The 23,162-nt window shown below is 38.7% G+C and overlaps 1 protein-coding gene across 1 annotated transcript in view; it reads left to right on the top strand.

The window, feature by feature from the left end:
* The window catches only part of LOC104523591 (multiple PDZ domain protein-like), a gene marked incomplete at its 3' end in the record, with an annotated part of 40,635 nt that overhangs the window by 2,578 nt on the left and 14,895 nt on the right, over positions 1 to 23,162 (top strand). Inside the window, exons 3-11 of the mRNA XM_010166228.1 lie at positions 6,202 to 6,423; positions 7,360 to 7,499; positions 9,870 to 10,083; positions 11,916 to 12,044; positions 13,276 to 13,479; positions 16,446 to 16,560; positions 18,750 to 18,838; positions 20,543 to 20,738; positions 22,058 to 22,147. Of these exons, the coding sequence (XP_010164530.1) occupies positions 6,202 to 6,423; positions 7,360 to 7,499; positions 9,870 to 10,083; positions 11,916 to 12,044; positions 13,276 to 13,479; positions 16,446 to 16,560; positions 18,750 to 18,838; positions 20,543 to 20,738; positions 22,058 to 22,147 (1,399 nt within the window). The remainder of the gene's footprint in view (positions 1 to 6,201; positions 6,424 to 7,359; positions 7,500 to 9,869; positions 10,084 to 11,915; positions 12,045 to 13,275; positions 13,480 to 16,445; positions 16,561 to 18,749; positions 18,839 to 20,542; positions 20,739 to 22,057; positions 22,148 to 23,162) is intronic.

The raw sequence follows: 23,162 nt of genomic DNA, 5'->3' as shown, positions 1-23,162 counted from the left end.
CCTTTATTGTCTCTATAGCATCCTGTCTTCCCAACAATACAACATGAGAGTGTCTATCTCTTCTTCATTTTATTTAAACTTTTATAAAGCATATTGAAACAGGACAAAGAGTAAAATAATGAAATAGGCAGTCATGTTAAAAAAAAAAAAAAAATACTGGCATTTTCAAAGGCTCAGTTTTGTTCAAGGTTACCCCTTAGTTTTCTTTTTATGGCTGGGAAGGCACTGTGCTTTTGAAACTCTTAAACTACAAGTTGGTGAAAACTGCAAGGGAGGTGAATAGTGACCAGGCTTTTTGGCCAAGCTGTGCCAGAGTGAAGAAGGAGACAAGTTCTTTCCGAAGCACTTGCAGTCAGAGCTGTGTTTGAGGCAGGATGACAAGTGGTACTGAGCTGTGCAGTGGCTAGGTGTTGCAGTCTCTTTCCCCTCGAGACTAAGATGGCTAAATTTTTTTGATGTTTCACTGTGATCTGCACTGAAAGTTGAACAGGGGGTCTGTTTCTTCTCAAGGTGAAGTGTAAGTGACAGCCTGTTAAGCTGCTCACATGTTTTTAATTAGTTTATGAATTTTTAAGGAGCTACAAGACCATTGCAAAATTCTCAGGAGGAGGCCATCTTTTAGGAAAGTACAGTTTGAAAGAGAGGACGGAGCGAAGAAGAAACAATGGCAATTTACTTTCTAAGTCAAACTGATTCCTTGCAAGCACTTCAGCAGAAGTAGGTCGCTAAGTGAGACCTACTTGTGGGCCTATAGTGGCCTCAATAAAATTGAGCGTAGGACGTTTTCCTGTCTTGAGGCACTATGTCTGGAAGGCATTGATGGTAGTGAGAGCCTGTTTGTGCTGTGAGTCTGGAAAATGAGCTGGCAAATCTTATAAACATCTGTTTTATTTTCCTAGTGAAAGAAAATGGAGGCAAATATACTGTTTTAGCAGATAAATACTGCTTGCATTCCAGTGAATGGTCTAGTAGACTTCATTTTATTTTTTTTCCTACAGATAAGTGACCTTTTAAGCACTAAAAGAAGATCTGAAAAAGTGTGTGTTCATGCATGGAGATGACTATTACAGATGTGTCCCTTTTCTATACCACTTGTGTGTTAATTGGAAATTGATCCCCTTCATTGCTGATGTGGGCTTAACAAGAGCCTCTTGAGTTTGCATTTGTGTTACTTGCAGTGGTGTGGACTGAGCAGTATGTTGCTTCATCTGGATGTTGGTGAGGCATGCTGATGTTTTGGTGCTTATTGGTAGGTGCTTTAAAGTTTGTTTTTTTTTCTTACAGGAGCAAGCAGGATTTGCACTGCAAGTCTGTTGTTTCAGAGTTAAGAACTGGAGGAAGAAAAGTAGGGACAGCAATGGTATTTTTTTTGAGAATTACTATCCTGACTTCACTGATGATTTGAGTTGAGGAGGTCTGAAGGAGGCAGGTTTCTTTCTGCCTTTTCATATCCTTATTCTTCAGTGAATGCTTGTTTTCTCATACTCAAGAGCAGTCTTGTTGTTTGAAGATAAGGGAGTGATATAAAAGAAGAAGAGATTGTGGTGTTTTGAACTTTTCAGTAATATTTTCTTTTCTTTCTAAAATATTTTAAAGAAAATAGACTGTGCTGGTAGTCCTCTCCCACTTCTCTTCCTTTTTATTTCTCCCCTTTCTTCGTCCTCCTCCCCTCCTCCTCCTCCTCCCGCCTCCATTCCTCTGGGGGCTCTTTGAGGACAAAATATGCTTCCCTTGCCTGGGCTGCATTCCTCAGATTTTTTTTTTTGTTTGTGAGTTTGACTATAGTTTTTTGTTCACAGTGCAGCAGTGCTGAAGCGTACCCCGTGCAGCACAGCATGTACTGGGTTGTACAGGATAGATGGGTGTCAGCACTAGAGTAGATTTAGGGAAGAAGTGAAGAAACTGCATCTTTTCATATTTCCTGTGAAGTCACTTAACTCTGTGGTTTGTACAACTAGAGGAGCCTTTTAGTTACTATCCTGAACCCCTTTCTGCAGCAGTGCCCTTTGGTCTGTGTTTTGAAACAAAATGCTTAGAAGAAATGCTAATTTGGGATCTCCTTCCCTGGCTCCGAGGAGAGAGATGTAAGGAGCAGCCAGCAGGGCGGTGCTGGAGCCAGTGACAGTGACAGTGCCTGCTCCTGGGGGGCCCAGGGGGCTTTCGCTGGGGCATGGGCGGCGTGTCTGCAGGGAGTGCCGGCTGGCCGGGGCAGAGCAGGGTGCCTGGCAGCGCTCTCCTTGATGGGCTTGCAGGGTGACTGGCTTGCTCTTTGTCCTTGACAGTGTGGTTGCTGTTGCAGATGACCCTTTTGCGGCTCAAAATGTTTGCGGTTAGTTGAAGTACTGCCCCGTGCTGCTTGGGGTCTCCAAGGGCCGAGCCTCAATGGCTGGAGTGCAGAAACATCGAGAATTTGTTCTTCTCCAATTTGAGACCTAGCAATGCTGATTACATTGTGTTAAATGTTAATACACTGCAGATGTGGCTTGGATAGCTCCTTTTTTGTTAAAAAAAGTACTTTGAACACCTGGATGTAAGTACAATTTGACTGCATTTAATGTCTCTCTATGCAGCTATAATGGAAATTTTATCATGCTCGCTGGTATTTGTGGATTTTTCTTTTTGTCCACATTGCAGTAAGGAGAAAGCCAATCAAGGAAAATTAGCATAAGGCAAATTATAAAACAAAGCAGTATTCTTTCATATGGTACTTACACAATCACAGTGCTGTAAAGTTACGTCTTGATGGAATTATGGTGATTTTCTTACTACAAAGCAGTGCATTTTAGATGTTATGAAAAATATTTCATGCAACCCCAAGGACATAATCTTTCTAAGATTTCCCCTTCTGGGTTATTGCTCCCCCTGGAATGACCTGTACTTCTGTTTTTAGCAAGAATGTACACCCGTTCTCCTAAACTTTTATGTGCTACAAGCCTATATTTCAGGGAGAACAGGGAAGAGAGTGGTCATCGCATTTCTTCTTGTAATTTGTCTGGAGTGTCTGAATTTCTACCTTTAGGATTGTTATAAATGTCATTATAAACCACAAATATTTTTAAATTGTGTGTGTCCATGTTTCAGGAGAGCAAAACATTCTGAGCAGACACACACACCAGACTTTCTTAATAGTCTGATATTTTTCTTGGAGTTGCATTTTTTTCTTAGAGTTTCACCAGTCAGAAGCTACTTTATGTGAGGTAGGCTTTCTGCGTTGTCCTGGTTTTTAGTAGGCACATCCTCCATTGAATATGTAGCTGTGTTTGCCTAAAAAAGGGGTGATGAAAATGAGGTGTTGCTATTAGTTGTTACTGAAGAGGTGGTGTTTGATACTGTGTTGTAGCTGTGCTATAATCACAGTCATACTGAAGATCTGAGGTGAAGCTTTTAAAAGTTGTAGTTGAACTGATGTGGATTGGAGGGTTATTTTTGCCTTTTCCTGTTATATATAGTGTGCAGCACTTCTTTTCAGTGGTGTTTCAGCCATCATGCAAATAAAAACCATGGAGCTAATAATTAGTTGTGGAAAATGTCTTCGAAAAGCATGGACAACTTCCATCTTCTGGTTTGTAAGGCAGAAGGAATGCGAGAGGTCAGTCAATTCCTCTATGTTTGCAGTGATGTCCCAGCTCATAGAAGTATGCAGAAGGGATGGAATGTCAGCCTGAGGAGTTGGGCACTGTATTGCCAGTTTGGAAAGGATTTGATATATGAAAATATACAATGTAAAATGATAATACGAATCGGCCTGTTGCTACTTCTATTTTAGCATGAGAAAGTGTGAGTTTTCTACTAGAGAGGAAAATGTAAATCCCTAAGGACACTGTATCTTAATTGAAGAACTCCTTCAAACTTACCTAGAGAAGAAAATGGTGATACTGGGCACATGTTCAGGTGGAAGTTAATGTGCCTGTCGTGGCTAGCCTGCTGTTTGAACGTTACAAGCACTGAAATGAGCTCCCTAAAGCAATCCTCTGCTAAGCTGTACTGGCATAATATATGTAGAACAGTGCAGGATGGGCACAGAGCTCCTCTGCATATTGAAGGTTGTGCTGTATGGGTTGAGTGGTACAAGAAGGATTTTAGATTCAGAGAAGACATATGATACAATTCATGGTAAGGGCAGTTTCACCAAGCAAGCTCCGAGGTTGCTAACCTTCATCAGGAAGGACGGTTCAGTGTTATTTTCTACAATAAGCACTGAAATTTGGAAAATGAATATATATCCATGACTTAACAAACATTTGTGATATGAAACACATATACTATGGCCTTTGAGTGCACATGAGAAATAGTTTGGGCTTGCATGTCATATACTTTTATGTAAGAGTGGACACACTGTGGAAATGTAAAATTGTTTATAATTAGAAGCAGTGCAAGACTGGCTAATTACAGTAGTGCTAGGTACTCTTACAAGTAATAATTCAACCCATGACAATTTTTGCGGGAAGGAGCGTGCAAGTGGCGTGTGTAAGAAGATTTGAAGGTGGAGGAGAACAAGAAATGAAGCACATAAATTGAACAAGTTCGGTGATATATTTTTATACATTAAAATGAATGACATTGGGAAGGTGGAGGTGAATTAACCTGCTGTATGGACTCATGTAGATAAGAAACACAGTATGGCATAGACTTTCTTAGTTTCAAATCCATGCATGTAATGTAAGGGAAGTCTTGCCTTCACAGGAGGACAGAATTTGATTATGTGTCTGGGTATTGTTACATGTTATGAACTGTGAAACAAGGCTTACCTTCCTGGGCCTTTCAGGCTTGCTGAAATGACTTTAATGTGTGATTAAAGAGAGTGCATGTGTGCACATTTTAACAATTATAATTTATTTGAAATGTAACCTAAGTGATGCCTCACAAATATGGACAACATAATGTAATCAGTGTGTGACGGAAATCGCTGAGTTCCATGCATCCTGGTTTTCCTCGTTCCAGTTTTTTGTGGCAGAGCAGGCAAAATGCTGTGGAGGACCTTTATTTCCAGTCCTGTCTTGTGGTATTTTTTCTCTGACTTGAGCTTCTTCCCAGGCACATAGGGTATTAAACAAATGATGTTTTTTCTATTGTATTTTCCTAAAGCACTCCCATGAGAAGGAATTGTGTGATGGGAGAACAGTACTGACCCTTTCATGACTGGACTGTTGTGAGAATGATATGATAAACCTAATGGAAGTAGTGTGCTTAAACAGTCAAGACTGGTGCAGTAGATGTTTTAGAATATATTTACTTGTTTGAAATTTTTTGTTGATACTTGAAGTTTAAAAGGAAGCTTTGAAGGAAGGGGGATCCCAGCCTGGGGATTGTGGTGCCGAATGCTACAAAATTCGCACTGCAGAACTATCAAAAGTATTTGAGACTACAATATTTTGGTCCTACATTGTGATTAGTTAGTATGCCAGGCAAGTATGAATCAGATTGATGTGGAGTAAAACAATGCCTGTTGCCAGTCAACAGGCAAGTGGGACAACAGCCAAATGAGTGCTCCTGCTTCATCTGAGCTTTACACATTTGTATAAAGTGGTGTCTCTATTCTCCCACAACCAGGCATTCATTAGATTGTTTGGCAGAGATGTGCTTGAAAGTGGGTATTGTACTATGGCTAGGCAAAGTGGAGAATTTTCTTATTTTCTGCTCTAAGAGAAATGTATTTTCAAGGCTGTCTGTATAAAGGTTTTCAGATCAACTGAGTGATTTTTAGACTTGTTCAGTAATTTTGTATTTAATTCTAGCTCACGTAGAGAGTATCATTGGCAGCTGTAGTGCATAGTGATGCAGAAACCTCGACCAGTTAAATTTGTTCCCTGTGTAGCCGGTGATGTTTCTTTCTTTTTTCATCAAAATACACGCACTTTTTTTTTTTTTTTTAAATAATTGATAAATTTGTTTTTGGAAATAATGGTACTATATAAAAAAGTTTGTACTTGGTTACCTCTGCCATTATGTTGGAGTACTTAAAGGTGCTGTGCTCTTATGAACAAAATAATTTTAGGCAGAGTATTATTTTCATCACTTTCTTTCATGTTTTATGCCAATTTTAAATAGTAAAGATTAATTTTATTTTTAAAATGTCTTTTTAGAATTGCAAATTGGGATTTCAAATATTTTTAACAAGCAATTGGCCTGTCATAGTGCTTTTTGATAAGGTGGAAGTTTCTGCTGTGTCTGTAAATCTATGTTGTCATCAAACTTTTGCAGGTAAACATTACACCTTCCATACATTCCACTGGTGAATTCCCCCAGCTTCTGCATCATGGTGTGAACATGGGGTCCTTGCCACATAATGAGTCATATTTGTTGGCTCAGCAGAATGGCAGCCCAGCTAATGTGCTAGAAGCATCGATGAGATCCATTACTCCTCAGATTAATGGGAAGTCCTCTAGTGATGACTTTGAGCAGCTGATAAGAAATATGTCCCAGGTAAGCATGTCGTCTGCTAACCACAAAATGTGGATCACTGATTATCTGGAAGATTAAAATACATGTATGTTTATGTAAAAGCAGTTAAGTTATTAAACAAACCTGTGCTTACTTTCTATACAAAAAAACTTTTTAATTTAAGGAACAACTGGTAAATGAGAAAACAGTTGGAAAAGTAGCCTTGACATTGTCACTACTGAGTCGCTGTCCTTAGCTGGGAAGTGTGCTTCTCCCAGGTCAGCATACCATTGTCTTTCTGTGCTCAGTGTAGGACTGCTGCTCTGTGCGTGAAGGAAATGCTTTGTCAGAGCATGCTCTTGTGTGCATAAATAATAAAAGCTAGTTCTATGACTTGCTTGGAAATAAGACAGAAAATTCCTTTCAGGCCTCACTATGCACTGTTCTGCAATCTTACTGCTTTCCTGTGGTACGCAGAAATAGTGTGTGAGTCCTTTCAGTGGCTGAAGCTGAGAATGTCCAGGCATATATGCTAGCATTTTTCTAATTAATACATACAGATAGGGGAAGTCTTCTGCTGTTCTCACGGGGACACTTACAGTCCTGCTTTTTCCCTCTGTCTGAAATCCATCTTCTTTTTGTAGTTCTGCTTAAGAATTGGCCTGTACTCTCTAAAACTTTATAGACACACATATCCTAATGTAGTCAACACTAAACTCTGTATATTTAGCTGTTGTTTCCTGAATTCCCCTTCTTGGCCATAAAAATCTTCATTTCTGACATCTTTCATAATTGTCACTTTTCCAAATGATAGTGATAAATTGGACTGAACAACTGTGTTTCAGTTGTTAGATAGTGTAGCCATGTCCAGTTGTAGCTGTCAAATTAGAATCCAGTTTCCAGTCTGTTTACCACATTCCTTGATGCTGCTTTTCAGCATTTTTAACATTTGTACCCTTTTTTTTTCCTACTGGACAGGGTCGTCTTGTTGAGACCATTGAGCTTATTAAACCTTTAAGTGGTGGTCTGGGCTTCAGTGTCGTGGGACTCAAGAGTGAAAACAGGGGAGAAATAGGAATATTTGTGCAAGAAATTCAGGAGGGAAGTGTGGCACATAGGTAAGTTTGCTACTGGGATATTTTACTGTACCAAGTGTTAACATATCACTGCAATTTAGTTGTGTTATTGCTGGGTTTTTTTGTGATACAGGGGCACATTTCTCTCATATTCTAAGGTATACACCATAGAAGATTAAAAATTATGCATCACTACAATTTATGTAACATTGGAACACGGCACCATATAATCTGTTCTGAATTTCTAGAAACTATAGATGTAGTTTCTCTATTTCATAGAATCATAGAATGGTTTGGGTTGGAAGGGACCTTAAAGATCATCTATTTCCAATACCCCTGCCATGAGCAGGGACACGTTCTACTAGACCAGGTTGCTCAGAGCCTCATCCAACCTGGCCTTGAACACTTCCAGGGAGGGGGCATCCACAGCTTCCTTGGGCAACCTGTTCCAGTGTCTGACCACCCTCACAGCAAAGAATTTCTTCCTAATATCTCATCTAAACCTCCCCTCTTTCAGCTTAAACCCATTTTCCCTTGTTTTGTAATTAACTGCCCTTATGAAAAGTCCCTCCCCAGCTTTCTTATAGGCCCCCTTCAGGTATTGGAAGGCTGCTATAAGAAGGTTGCTATTTGTCGTATTTCCTTTCCAATGGGGAAAATGGAGAGGTTATTGTTCTGTGTCATGGCTTTCAAAGTCGAAATACAGATTTTGCCATCCTTGAATGTACTGAAAAACAATTTGGTGCCAAAAACCCCCGTTGAAATTAGCAGGGTTGGTTGTTAGGTAGGGTCCCACTGAGCAGGTAGAAAACCCAGCTTTTAAATCAAGAAAAGCTTGATGTAAAGGTATTGGACTCTTTTTAAGAGATATTCAGCTGATACTACAAGAAACTCATCAATAATAGCTTACTGGAAGTATGCTTTACGCTTTAATCCTGTTTCCACAAGCAGTGTTGAGAGAAATGGGTTTCAGCTATAAGAATAGCGTAACGTCACAAACAAAGTCAGTGGTCAATGGCAGCTGTGCTGGTTCACTGCAGAGTGATGTGGTGTATCACTGTGAGTTGATTTGCTGATCAGGTTCCTGGCCAGAGCTGCTCTGTGGTGTACTCTGTATGTTGTGTGAGACAGCTGAGTCATCTTGGGGCTACTTCTAAGTGTGCTGTAGGGCGAAATTTTCTCATTATTTGTAGTCTGAATGCAGTCTTTTTAACAGAGGGCAGAGTGTGGCCTGCAGGGTTAATTTATTTACAAAAAGTGACATGCTCTATGTCATTACAATATTTTTTAGTCTGCCTAAATTCCACTTTCCTTTTTTTTTCTTTTCCCCTTCCCCTTCAAGAGATCTTTGCTTTTACTTCTCTTACTCCACAGAGTTGAGACCTATCTTTACTCAATCAGACCCTGCCCAATTCACTGTCAAGAAGATAAACATTCAACAACTGTTTCAGGGCTCATAAATCAGAAAGGCCCTGGTGAAAAACAGTTCAAGCAGAACTTTATGGATCAAAGCTAAATAGTGTTTTTCCTGGATGCTGTTGATTATCTTGGCTTCTACACTGTAGGTGCTTACAAAAGCTGGTATAATAGGGATCCTTGGTTTTGTTAGTACCCTTTGTTTTCAAAGCATTGCCACTTTGGGATGTTGAAGTTAAGACTCCAGAGTTTTTGCTGGTTTGTTTCAGAAGCAATAGAAGCAGTGGAGGAGGCAGAGGATAATTCATCCGTGTAGGCTCCATGCGCTTCCTTTGAAGTAGGTCTGAGGAAGGGCTTGGTGTGTCATTTTACAGTAGCACTTCTTTTGTCAGAAAGCAAAGAGTTATTTTTTAATTTGTTCAGGACTTTTTTTCCTCCTCATTTGAAAGGGATCTGTTTTATAATTTTATTTCTGCTTCTCTCTCTGCTTCCCCTTCTTTTTTTTTTTTTTTCCCCCACTTGGTTTTGTGCAAAACAAAATTTGTTTCTGTAACATCTTGATGAAAGTGTGTTCCACTGCACGGTTACATGAATATTCAGCATGGGCACACTGAACGAAGTGAAGCACTTGGTCTGTTAAGCAAGAGGCTCAAAGTCAAGAATAAACATAAGTTCCCAGGCTATAGTTGGGAGTGTCTGAGACCTAATGTGCTTAGTCTCGGATGGGGATACAGGGAGAAGAAAGCTAGCTAGGGGGTTGTAGCCAGGGGAGGGTGGCAGTGGGATTAGCTTCAAAGGAAGCGATCACCAGGGTGCTGCATCAGCTCCTTTCAGCAAAACTGCAGGGAGAGATTAAAAAGTGGAGGGAATAGAGAACAGGTTGTTAAAAGTACTGGCAAATTGTCAAAATACTGTAATTTCTGTGGCAATGCTTCTTTGGTTTTGCTTGTTTGTTTATTTTGTTGTCTCCCTTCCCTGTTTACACATATGTCACAGAGATGGAAAGCTGAAGGAAGCAGATCAAATCCTTGCCATTAATGGACAAGCCCTTGATCAGACAATTACACATCAACAGGCTATCAGCATTCTACAGAAAGCAAAAGATAATGTCCAGCTAGTTGTGGCCAGGGGCACTTTCCCTCAGCTCATAAGTCCTGTAGTTTCCCGGTCTCCATCTGCTGCTAGCACAGTTTCAGCCCATTCCAACCCGGTGAGTATACCCCAAACATTTATATATTCAATTCTGGGCATGTATGCGCTTATTGCATCTAGCATTTTGAGACTTTTTTTTTGTAAGTTATACGTACATTTCTTTTATGGTTCTTGAGATTTTTCTTCTACTTATCTTTGTTGCAGCTTTTTCCATGCAAAAAGTAGAGAATAACCAGGCTTGCTGGGGGGATCTTGGTTTTGGCCATATTCCTTCCTCCCATATGTCAAAGTCTCTATATCCATGAATGCAAATACAGCATGTTCACCTTACTTTTTGAAACTTTATTTTGAGGTAGAAGTAAACGGGATCTTTTTTCTTTCTCTTCTGCTCGGGCCAACAGAGATTGTTGAGGCATGCAATCTGATCTGCTCTACCAGCTGGATGAGTGCTTCTCTGTTTCTCTCTTGTCTGTTAGCAGTGAGACTCAAGTAAAGCGACAAGAGAGAGCCATCAAAATGCCACATGTAGGGACACGCTTTAGGACTCCTTGAAAACAGCTCTGCTACATTTCCTGTCTTTTGGAAATTTACACATCTAGATGTAGAGATCATAGCTCAGAAACATGCTGATATTAACCATGGTTAATATGGTGAACTTTGTAATAGCTCATTTTGGGATGAAATGGCCTGTCTTCAGTTTCTGTAGCTGTTCAGTCATCTGTAACTCTTCTTTAAGGGGGCTGATAATCAGAAGTATACAGAGCAGTCAGTCTGGTAAAAGTAATAAAACTGTTTGGCCTGAGTTTTCCTGTCAGCACATAGGAGAGGCCTGCTCCCTTCCAGTATTTCTGTGACATACTTTATATGATTGCCTCCATATTCTCCAAACAGCTTCCCTTGCTTGAAAAAATGTTCCTTTCAAACCTGTCACAGCTCCTTCTGTGTTTTTATGCATGCCTTTCCCAGTCGTTGTGTTCCTTTAACTTTCAAATGCTGGGGCAAAGCAGCTTATCTGGAGCCATTGTTTTTCCTTCAGGCTTTGCTTGATCATTGTTGGTTTGTGTTAAGACTGCAGATACCCAAAAAGGCACTACAGGACTTTGAATTTGCAGTACCTTGTTTATTCCAAAATAATTGCTCCTTTTCAAGATCCTACCTGGTGGAGCACCAGCTGTGGTTTTAAATTGCACATGAGTTTATGGTGTGGTTTGTTCTTCAGGAGAAACAATACCAGCAGCTTCCAGTTGTCCCTTCTGTACTGCCCTGCAAGAGTGAATTGGTGTTTGTCTTTCAGAGCAGTTTTGCTTCTGTCAGAACATGAAGCCTGCCATCAGAACTCTTTCATTGCAGTGCTCTTGACATCAGACATCAGACAACCCAGAAATCCTTGTTCATTACACAGGGGGTAATTCTGCTAATGTGTACTTCAGAGTACCTGGTGCTGCTTTCAGCCTTAACCTGTGAAGTGGGTTTATGCCTTCTCCTGTGCTTTGTTGTAATGTCTGGTGTCAGCATGCACTTATCTGAAGATTTTAATTTCTAGTCTTGTGAGATTTCCTAGCAGCAGTGTTTTTCTCACTGACTGCAGTGGGTCATGGTGAGGTGGACAGTCCTAGATGGCTGCTTAAATGAGTTCAGCAAGTTCTTGAAAGGCCTGACCCGCTACCTGGCTCTGGTTTGTACCAGAGAAATTCTGACTGTTAGAGAACAAGCAATTCATTGCTTAAGTATTATGTAATCTTATACCTAATTAAAGGTCCCATATTTCCACCTTCCTCTAACCTTAATTTGTTCAAAAACATACCCAAGAAATAAGAGAAAATATTTTGCAATTTTTAATATGTATGTCCTTATTTTAATCATTTGCAAGCTGATATTTATTCCTTTTAGGTTCACTGGCAGCATGTGGAGACCATTGAGTTGGTGAATGATGGCTCAGGTTTGGGATTTGGGATAGTGGGAGGCAGATCAACTGGAGTGATCGTTAAAACCATCCTCCCAGGAGGGGTGGCTGATCAGGTAAATTCAACCTACCCTTCAGTTTACCGTTCAGTAAGGTGTGAAGATACTTTACTTTTATAATCATGCTATGTAATGGCAGCTTTTTTCCTTATAAGTGTAAAAAAGAGCAAGTGATTAAATTTATCCTCAGTAAAGGTGTGTTTAGTGCAGGGTATCTGTGCATTTGAATGTAAAAGCTGGATTAGTCTCTAAATCACATTTTCCAACCTGTTACATTATACATGTTTGGTACCAATGCATTTAGACTCCTAATTCTTTGATGAATATACTGGTTGTATATACTGCTGTTGGAGCAAATACTTGCTCTGTCCAGGCAGCTAAGAAGACCATCTGCTTCTTTCCACTGGGCTTAGTGAGGCTTGGAGCAAGCATATGGTGTCGTGTGTGTGCCTTGGGACGTGGGCTCTCCTTCTGCCTGAATGGCTCATGATAATTGAATTTGGTGGTCACAGCCCATTTCAAGCTTGTCCGTTGGACAAGAGTCTAGGGTTGTGTTGATAATGGTCAAGAATCGAATAGGCACATAGAGAGTGGTCAGTCTTTCAACCACAGAAGTGGTGGCCTCATAACAGAGCCTGGAGATGCCTGGACAGGATTTACTGCTGCGTTCTTTCCCTGAGCAGGGGGATGCTTTCCTTTTACAGACCTGTCTCTTTAATGCTTTTCATATGGGCTAAATACATGTGAAGCTTTTTACTGATGAAATGTAAATTGTTAAGAGACTAAAGCAGTGTAAAGTAGTATAAATAACTGGATCGCAGTGAGGCAGAAATTTATTTTGTTTTGAAGTTATGGTTAATCCTGAGGACCAGCTTTTAAATAGAGTTGCAAAGCTGAATATATGTTTGTGTGCTGTCTTTTGGAAGTGTGTTTTGAAATGAAACCTGAAATTCTATAATCTGCATGCAGTTGTTAAATACCAGTAGGTAGTACCCATAACTATATGTTGGGGGTTTTTTTTCTGTGCTCAGGTGACTGACTGCTTGAAAAAGGATGTCCTGAATATTTCTGGAGAAATTTCTAGTAAAATTAGTGTGCCATTAGGCAACCTACTTTTTCTTCTCCATGTTCTCAGGATATTGACTTGATGCCCAAGAATGTCACCTGGTTCATATGTCTTAAAAGTGACAAAAGCTGTGTGGTCTTTTTGTAATTGTATGGTATGTGGAAGAAACGACAGGATGTTAACATTAACGGATTTTTTTTTTAATCATTATTCTTCCTCCAGCATGGAAGACTGTGTAGTGGAGACCACATCTTGAAAATTGGTGATACGGACCTTGCTGGAATGAGCAGTGAGCAGGTGGCACAAGTTCTGAGGCAGTGTGGAAATCGAGTGAAACTGGTGATTGCAAGAGGTCCTGTTGAGGAGCCACCTCCACCAGCAGTCCCTCCAGGTACTCCAGTACCCATCTCCACACCAGAGAAACATGTAAGCAACAGTGCATATACTTTGATGGCAAACTTTTACTTCAAACTTCCTTTTCTTTTAACTGCTATTTGAATATTTTAATGTCTTTCACGCTTACATTCTCAAAAGTCAGGATTTTCTTTCTCATTAGCAGTGTTCTCAGCTGACAGTCTGGGAGCATCTGAATGTCATTAGTCCACAGTGCAAGGAAATATATGCTTGCAGCCTTTTGGCATCAAGGCTTAGGACTTACATAAGTATGATCTGAAAAACTTCTGGTTCTGGGTTGCCTGTGATTGTGCAGTAGTACATTGGGAACAACTGAAGCCATGCAGTTTTTTCTTCAGAGAGAGCAAGCTGGCTTTGTAGCATTTCTCTGTCTGCCTGTCCTCTTCCTCTCCAGGAACATTTTTTATTTCCATATTGCAGCCATCCATCAGACAGTTCCTCCCTGTGCCAACCAGTACACAGATGCTCCTTCTTTCTGACATCACTTGCCATTGATTATTTGCTAGACATCTTCCAGAAAAGGTCAGCCAGCTGCTACCCTTATTCCCCTGCCACTGACTGTACTCTCTGTGCTGTTTACTCCTCTGCAAGCATCAGCCACTTAAAAGATGATGTAAATATTATCATCTCCTGTCAGCTCAAAACCTCTACAAAATAGGTCATTTGCATGTTTGCAGCAAAGCCTGGTTTCATGAGAGCCAGAACAGTAGTGTTCTGTCACATACCATTATGACCAGATACATTTAAATGTGAATATGTGGAGTAAGTGAATGAGAGAAGAAAACAGTGGTTGTTTTTGAGCCCACAACTAGGTAGAATTTATGCCTTACAAAGAATTTTTTGGTTTATTTTTTCCTGGTGTTTTTCTAGGCATTTTCTTCCCAGTTACAAATTACGTTTCATGTAGATCACGTCGGAAGAAAAAATGCCGTAACAGTTTTTGCATAATTACCATCATTTTGCCTCTGTCCATTGTAGTGGTATCTATGGAAGACAAACATATATTCATCCCCTCTGTTGTGGCTGTAAGGCAAAGAAAGTTAACCTTAACATGAAGTCTTCTGAGTATTTAAGAGAGACAGACTGGTACTTTTGTGTCTCTGCAGCACTCAGACGCATGAAAAACATTCTGTATTTCAGATATAAAGGAATCAATATTTAGCCCAGATTTTATTTATCTGAAAAACAGTAGTCTTAAAAGAGAAGCTGAATTTGATTATTTCATTTGTGTATTTCTTCAGTATTAGCCTTTCAGAGGTTATGTGTTGCAATGTTGAAAGTCATATCTGCAGCTGCAGGATATATAGGATTTCTAGTATGGAGGAAATAGCTCAAAGCCACCAAGTAGCAAAATTTGACTTTTTTGCCACCTTCCTCTCCATTTCCATCAATTTCAGTACGTTGGTGCATCTCTCCCGGCAGGAGGCAGGCCATTTTTAAACTGCTTCTGCCGGCACAGTCTTTTTCTTTCAGGGAGCACCCAGTTAATGGTGCTGCAAGCCTTTTTAATTCAGGTCTGGAACGAAGGTGATGATGGAAACAGCTTAGTTTTTCCTGACAAATGCAGGGTGGGTGAAGACTTCGTGATGCTCTGAAAGCTATTGGTGAGAGCAGAACAGGTCCTAAATGGGCACTTCTCATCATGTCCCCTGTAGAGGTCTGTCCTGTAAAAATTCCTGAGGTTATGGAAATTGGAGCAGTTTTTTTAGTGTCATTACCTGTGTCCAAAATAATCCTGTATTTCCAAGCAGAGAAGTAGTTAAGGCAGTAGAAATTTATTTTTCTTGTGTTTGGTTGTGGTTTTGGTTGCAGTTCTTCAGATAAAGAACGGAAGTCGGATATACTTTTGGCAAGTAGTATCATAGCTCTCTTGAAGTCTTTTTTTTTTTTTTTTTTTTTTTTTGGCACATGCATACACATCTAGGCAAACTGGGATTAATTAGTATTGCCTGGTAGCTGTGTTGGCACTTCAAAAATATTAGCTACTATTTGTCCTGCAGAAGAGACAGAAGAAAATATGAGCATAGCAGGATCTTGATAGGATTGTGCTATATTTATGAATTCCCATTTTAAATATGTGCGTAAATATTGATGTCTATATAAAGAAATTGAAGCCTGTTTTATGTCATCATCTACTGATACATATCTCAGGTCTGGAAGTGGCTAGTAAGTGTCTGTTTTAGACAGCTGAAAATGAAAAATTTAAAAACTTTTTAAAAAGTTGAAAGTAAGTTTTATAAGTTGATTTTTTTAAACAGTTGTTGACATGGGAATTTAATACATATTATACTTTCATTAACAAAAAATAAATGAATTCATTACCCCCCCAAATTCTTTGTTCTTGAAATTCAGAGGGTTGTAGCAGGTGTTAGCAGAGGTTGTCATTATTTAACTAATTGGAAGTATAATTGCTACTTTCTAGAACAGAATTTTTAAGTCTTTGAAAATCAAGAAACATAATTGCCTCAGTAGAAATAGCTTTTATTATGTTTTAAACTTGGTATGCATAGGAGAAAAATAGCTATATTTGTTGAACAGGAATTTAAACAAATAGAATACAAAATATGATTTTGGTCTTCTTTTAAGTAACACTGCAGTCTAAAGCAGCTTCTAAGGAAGTCCCAGAAAGGCAGCAATCTGCATATTCTAATGTTTAAGCATGGTTTGTGTAATTTACTGTACAAGAGGTTGATTGTTCAATTTGTACAGATTTCATGAGTCATTTTAGTGATCAAATAATGTTTTTATAGGTCAGAGGACAATATCGCAGGGCAGAGAGGGCATGACCTGCATTGCTTTACAGTAAGGAGTGTTACCTGTATCTAGTTTCTCTGATGAATGACAAATAAAAGCAGAAGCAAAGTTGATACTTTCTTTTTTACATTTGTGTCTAATTTTACATGTTAATTACATCAAAGAATGTGGTGGATCTTTAAATCAAAAAAAGCTTCCTTTCTAATCCTTGCTTTTCTTATTAGGCAGATGCTTCTGTTGATGGCTGTGAAGATGGGGAGAAATTTAATGTTGAGCTCACTAAAAACATCCAGGGATTAGGAATAACTATTGCTGGTTACATTGGAGACAAAACATCAGGTACTGATTGATTCCTGCAGTTTACTATACAATTTGTTGAGTGCTATGGTGTATGTGCATCAAAGACTTAATTTTAGTTTTTGTATAGCATCTCTAAAAAACCCTTGACCATCTGAAATCTTTTTAAAATTTGTAAAGAAAAAGGAATTGTTTTCCTTTTGTTAGAAGGATGTTCAGATTAGAAGCAACCAGTTTTATTGTAATATCTCACCTCGCCATTTTTTAATCAATTTTTATATTCACTCTTGGCTAAAGCTTGTGCTTGTATGTTTTTGAAAAACAGTTCTAAAATAGATTGAGTCATTTTTATGGGCTTTTAAAACTACATTTTAAATTTTAAAAGGCTCTTACAAGCTGATTCACTAGTTTACCGAGTAGTTTTAGGAGATGTTATATTAACAATGTGTATAGTAATGCTGGGAGATCAAGAATTCGTCTGTTGTCTTCTGGATACAGTAAATGTTTATTGACCTCAGGGCTGTTGCAGCCAATAAATAAGTTAATTTAAACAAATAAATGCAACAGCATTCATGTACAGTTGTGTATTTTTTGTGTAATTTCCACTATGTCTTTTAGAACTCAGCTAAGTCTCGCTAGGGGGAATTTGGCAAATGCAATACTGTTAGGAAGAGAAAGTTGTCAAATGTGTTGTAAAACTTCTCAAAGAGCTGTTGATTTGACTTTTACCTATGTATATGTTAGAAAAATGTATGGACAGATGTATGCCATGTTATTGTCAGTTTACAGACATAACCTGTTGGCTTTGAGAAGCTAGACTAAATTTTAGCGATCTGTTCCATAGGACAGGGTGATCACTGTGTAAGTCCCCTCTTTAGCAGCTTACAGTTGAATCTTTAAAAGGCAAATTAAATTGTAGAACATGTGATAGATCTGATAGCATATTTTAACTAGATTTAGTGTTGGGAGTATCACTGATCTTTGATTTTAAATTACTGTGCTGCATTAGAAAATATTGTTGCCTTAGAAACTAATTGGACATCTAACTTAATTTTGTGACTTAACACTTAGTTAAAGAACAACTTTGCTGACAGAGACGCATCAATAAAACTACTGGACAACAAGATCTGTGACTGAATCTTTAATGAATGACAAAGAGCAATCATACAGCTGTTACAGGATATGAAAATACTTGGAAATTAGTAGAACCATCCATTTAATTATTCACAAAACCTGGGAAAACAACAAATTAAGAAAAAAGAAAAAAGAATTGTCTGTGTCATGACTTAAGTATATAGTCTTATTCTATAATGACTATAGTCATTAGAGCAAAACATTGATTCACTCCTCCTTCGTGCTAGCTTTTATCATATTGAGGATCAATAAAAGATGGGTTTCAAGTCTGCAAAGGCACTGTAGCGTCTCGACAGCTGTTAAAACCCATTTTGTAGTGGATTATCTTCACTTTACTGATCCATTGAAGTTGTTTCCAATGCCAGTGTGTTTATCCTGAAATGAATTTCTTTTTGTAAAATATCCCTTCTGTAGGTGTTTTATATATAAGACTTTTCCTTCTGGTTCAAAATCAGTAACTATCTAAAATTGTTCTGTTTGGGGGGTTTGGATCATGTATGTCATCTTTTTAATTTTTTTTTTTTTTTTTTAGTTGGATCAAATACTGACTTACAGCTGTAGTTAAAAGCTGGTTCAAAGCTAAGTTGTAGTCTTGCTTGCTTATAATTTTCTGCATATGGTTATCCAAGCATGCATTTTCTTAAGCAGTTAATAAGTACATGGAAAATACTGAGTTTACCAGGTTAGTGTACTCAAACTGCATTTTCTGTCCCGCAGTTTTAAATATGGCCAAGAGTCAGAGAGATGTTTTTGTCAATGTTAGTTTCAACTTTTAGATTAAAGTAAGTTAGAATATTTCTTCTTTTGCAGCAAGAATTGCTTATTTAGCATTGTAAGATTTTTTTTCTTTTTTTTTAAATAAAATCTTGTCCCAGGCAAGCTGACATTAATCAGACACATCCTTTTGGAAAATAATAATCTATATGCTTCACTTAAAGCTTATACTTTCTTTATAATTCTTTCCTTATCTTACTGGGAGACTATGTTTGCTTTCCTTTTCTCCCCTTGGCTGGTGGCGTTAGTTGGAGACAGTTGCATTATTTAAATTGTTTCTTAATAAATTAGTTAATTTAATTTTCTCTGTTTTGTCATCCCAGAACCTTCTGGTATTTTTGTGAAAAGCATTACAAAAGGCAGTGCTGTTGAACAGGATGGCAGAATCCATGTGGGAGATCAAATTATAGTTGTAAGTAAACGCAGAAAGAAATTAGATCACTTGTCTGCAAAACTCCACTTCCTTAAGTAAGGAAACGCTCATATAGTACTTTTAAAAACATTTAGGATTGATGTTGAAATAGTGAGTTGTTTTTCTTTGAATGAGTGTTCTATCACATTATCTTCCTGATTTCTTCCTGTGTGTAACTTGTTTCTTAAGAAAATCTGTGTTGTATGTGTGTATTTTATCAGTAGGAGCTTTGGGACTGCTTAGTAAAGGCAAAGTTTCAAAGTTTGATTCAAATTAAACAATTGTTTTCAAATTTTTGTTTTAAAAGTATGTCATTAAAGTTTTAGATGCTCGGAGAAAGAAGAAGACATTTTCATGCCTAAAATGCTAGTTTTGTGGTGAAAATCGGGTCATAAGTGCAAGAACTGCATTTTTGTGTCTGTCAAAGATCTGGCCTTGCATTTGTGTGAAGACAGCACTAAGAACAAGTTACGGTCTCTCTCCAAGTACAGATATACCTGCGTGTTTGTAGGTAGAAGTATATATGCTTTTTATAATAATTTAAATGCTGAGTACAAATGGCTGAAATTGATTATTCTGAAGTTTAATTTATTCTTCTACTGCAGATGCAGAAGGAGAAAAAGATTTGAGTGACCTCAGCAAAAGAATAATAAACATTTTTTAAAATATGGTTTACTTAAGTGTGGAGGAAAAATTAAATAATCCCAGTGCATTTTTAATTACCTTATATTTAGAAGAGGACCAGGGTTGGAAGAAGTTCAGAGAAAGGCAACAAAATAAGGGTCCGGGGGCAGTCATTCTTCTTGCAGGAGGAATTAAAGTAATGGAATATGTATGTTGTATAGATAGACTGAAATAACTACAGAAGTCAAGAAATCCAGTATTGTTATAAGCATTTCAGAAATTAAAGGCACTGAAGGGTGAGCTGGAGAAAGAATAGGATAATATGGAGCTTGTGGGGAGAAGGAGAGTAAACAGTGGTGTGTACTAGGGGACAGATGGGGTGGAATTGAGCAATGACAAAGTCTTGAGTTTCAGAGAAAAAAACCTGAGATAATGGAGTATCTTCAAATAGAAGAGGCCAAAATCTTGTTACTTAAAATATTAAAATGATGAACCAGAGATAACGTATGGCTGGCTGGGACAGTATTTGATTGGGAAATTGGCCTTCACAATGTTTAGTAGTAGTAGACTTCACTGTGTCTGATGTTACTTGGCCTCAGAACAACTGCACTCTGTAGTTCTTCCTGCCACAGTGGATGGATGTGTTTCTCCTCACTCTACCCTCCCCAGCTCTCCCAGCCATGGCTTTGTTGGTTTATTCACCCAGTATTTTCTCCTCAGAGATGAGGATGGCTGGAGCGGTTGAGCAGGCAGGCTGCACAGTGTGCCTGGCGCAGCACATAACTGTGTCTTTTCCCACCTCGCAGAGCAGATCTGCCTGGCCTCACTGTGGTGGGCACCCAAAGTACTTCTTCCCACTTTGTGGTACTGGTTGTTACCTAGGTGTGGAGTACTCCAGTGAAAGTGTTTAGTGTATCCGATGCTGTTTAAGTCATCCATGTTTTTATTCTTATCCTTGTGCTTGCTTTATGCTCAGGCTAACAGATGCTGAGAGCTCACCATATTATTTTGCCCTGCACATTTATTTTTTTTTTTTCCTGGGTGATGTTTTGTGGGCTGAAAAACTGCTTAATCCTGCAGGTGGATGGAACAAATCTTCAGGGTTTTACTAACCAGCAGGCAGTTGATGTTTTGCGGCATACGGGACAAACGGTTCGGCTCACTTTGATCAGAAGAGGGCTTAAGCAGGAAAATCATATTCAGCCCCAGGAGGACTTCAATGCTGCTGTTGAAAAGGACTTACTGTTCCAAACAATGGATAGTAGCACAGCCAAAGGTAATTAAAACTGTCTTTGCTTTCAAGTTGGCTTGAAACATTCTTCTTCTCAGTTGCAAACTGGAAATAAAATGGGCCAGATTCATTCTGGGTAGCTGTCACTGATGGCAGAGCTGCTGTACACAAGGGAAGAATTTGGTCTACTATGGTTTGATTAATCTTTTAGACACAGTGGTATTATTTTCTATGCTTTCAAAGTGAGTATTGAAAGCTCTGCACTGTGTTGCACTCTGGCTGGATTGCTTCAAGACTTTGATCCTGCAAATCTTCATATGGTAAGAAGGCAGTGAGTGTTTTATTCCTGCTCAAGGGTGAGAGCTGCATTCAAGAGCAAGCAAAGAGATACCCTCCACAATGAGCAAAAGCGAGTCTCAGTTCCTTTCATTCTTGTGTGTCAGTGTCACAAGGTTACGGTATGAGAGGAGTGGCCTATATCTGGAGGCTGTTAATAATCTGATAGGGCATTAACTACCTACCTATGCAAAGTTCAGAGGCCAATAACCAGTATTAATTTTGCTGGTGATTAGATGGGATTAGTGAAGCTTAATCTTGTACTGTGCACATCTTGAAGTATATATGCCAGATCTTGAAAGTCAGTCTGTTTGAACAGAATATCTGCACAGAGGCTGGATGTACAAACAGGTGTTTTTTCAGGTTAAAAGTTGATGTCAGAAGTATATCGCAACTCATAGACTGAAGCATAATCCCCACCTTGCACAAGATTTTGAAAGAGCCAGTAGTATGCTACCTGTATGGCATCCTCTCATTCCCACCTTTAGCAAAAGTTACAGAGGAAATGCTCAGAAAATGCTGTTTCTCCATCGTAGAGGTGTTCAATACAGCTGGCAGCCAGCAACTCACCTAACAGAACTCCTTTGTAGGAGCGGTTTTCTACAAATGAAAAACCTGACAGGTATGCAGGTCTCCAAGTCTGTAGCTTTTTTTTTGTTGTTGTCAGCTTCCTGAATCAGAAAAAGGAAAGGGTAAGAAAAAAAAAAAAGGTAATACAAGAGTGCTAAAGGACATTATATGTTTTTCAGTAAGTTTTCTTTCGGCCATAGAGATGCAGTTATTGATAGTTGTGCATTTTTTCTTGTTTCATTGAAAAGTTCACTGGAGAAGGCAAAGCATTGACAGAAGACAAAATGCCTTTAGAATATGGCATTTCTTCTGGGCCCTTTGTGCTGGATTCCATTTGCCAAATATGAATCTTCTGAAGTCCAGTGGAAGAGAGAGTCAGTGCCTTGAGACATGCCTGTGAGCTTTATGAATATTACAACACATAAAATATCTGAAAAGAAAATACCTTCTTTTTACAGATAACAGTGAAATGGAACAAGGATCTCCATTACTGTCATGCAGTGCCAGTGTGGTAAATACTGGAGAGGACATAAACCAACAAGAAACAGGTTCACAATGTTTAATATTTTATTCTGTGAAAATGCACTTGAGTGTGCTTACACAAAGATCAGATGTTTTGTGTGGCTTTCCATCTCCTGTGTACTATGTAGCTCAGGTACAGTGAGAAGGTGAATGTAGTCATGCATGTAAGCATGTATTCTTGAGTCCTGTGCGATCATTGACTACTTATGTGTCTGAAAATAATTTATGTGTCAAAGATGTCACATGAAGCAGTCTCCTTTTGCTACATGCTCAGCTCTCTTTTTAGTCTAGTTTTGTGTTTCAACTCTTTTTAGTCTAGTTGTGTTAAACTTTTTACCTCTTCATTCCCTAACATGCCTTATCTTTCTAGCTCCCTGCTAGAACTGCCCAGCTGCAGTTCCAGGACTTTTACCTATTCTGAAAACTTTCTTGTCACAAATTCCTGAGCTTGTATTAATTTCAGTCTGTATTCTCTGATAATGTTTGAAATTCACTCAGACTAATACGCTCTTGATGTTTCCCATACTCTTTGTGAACATTCTTAATTTCTACTGGGTATCTTCCTTTCATTCTTGAGCTATTAGGGCACTGTGCTGCATTTCAGATGTCCTATGCAATTATATGTTTTCCAGACTGAGACAGCACTTGATGTGTTTTCTAACATTTTCCTGGTTCCATACCAGGAAAGTTCTGTAATGTGTATCTTTCCATAACTCATGCTTTCCATTATCCTGGATAGCTGAAGAATTTATTTTTAATACCTTTCCTTTGTATACTGCAAGGTCTCTGCTTTGGGGAAAGTATTGTCATATTTTAATACCACAGAACACCTGGCTTTAGTTTAAGTAATGTTTCTGAGCAATGGCTAGATTTAAAACACTGTCTGAGAATGTTAGTCACTTTTAATTCTTAGTAAAAGTCAGTTGGAGCTGGGAACTTAATCTTGGAATGAAGATTCTAGTTTTTGCCTGTGGTGAGCATTCATATCTGAAGAGTTTATTTCGATACTGTAGGCACAGCACAGACCATGGACCTGGAATA

Source organism: Antrostomus carolinensis, unplaced genomic scaffold (assembly GCF_000700745.2).
Source record: "Antrostomus carolinensis isolate BGI_N321 unplaced genomic scaffold, ASM70074v2 scaffold4264, whole genome shotgun sequence".
Lineage (NCBI taxonomy): Eukaryota > Metazoa > Chordata > Aves > Caprimulgiformes > Caprimulgidae > Antrostomus > Antrostomus carolinensis.
Note: the sequence above shows the minus strand (reverse complement) of the source record. Positions and strands in the feature narration are given on the sequence as shown.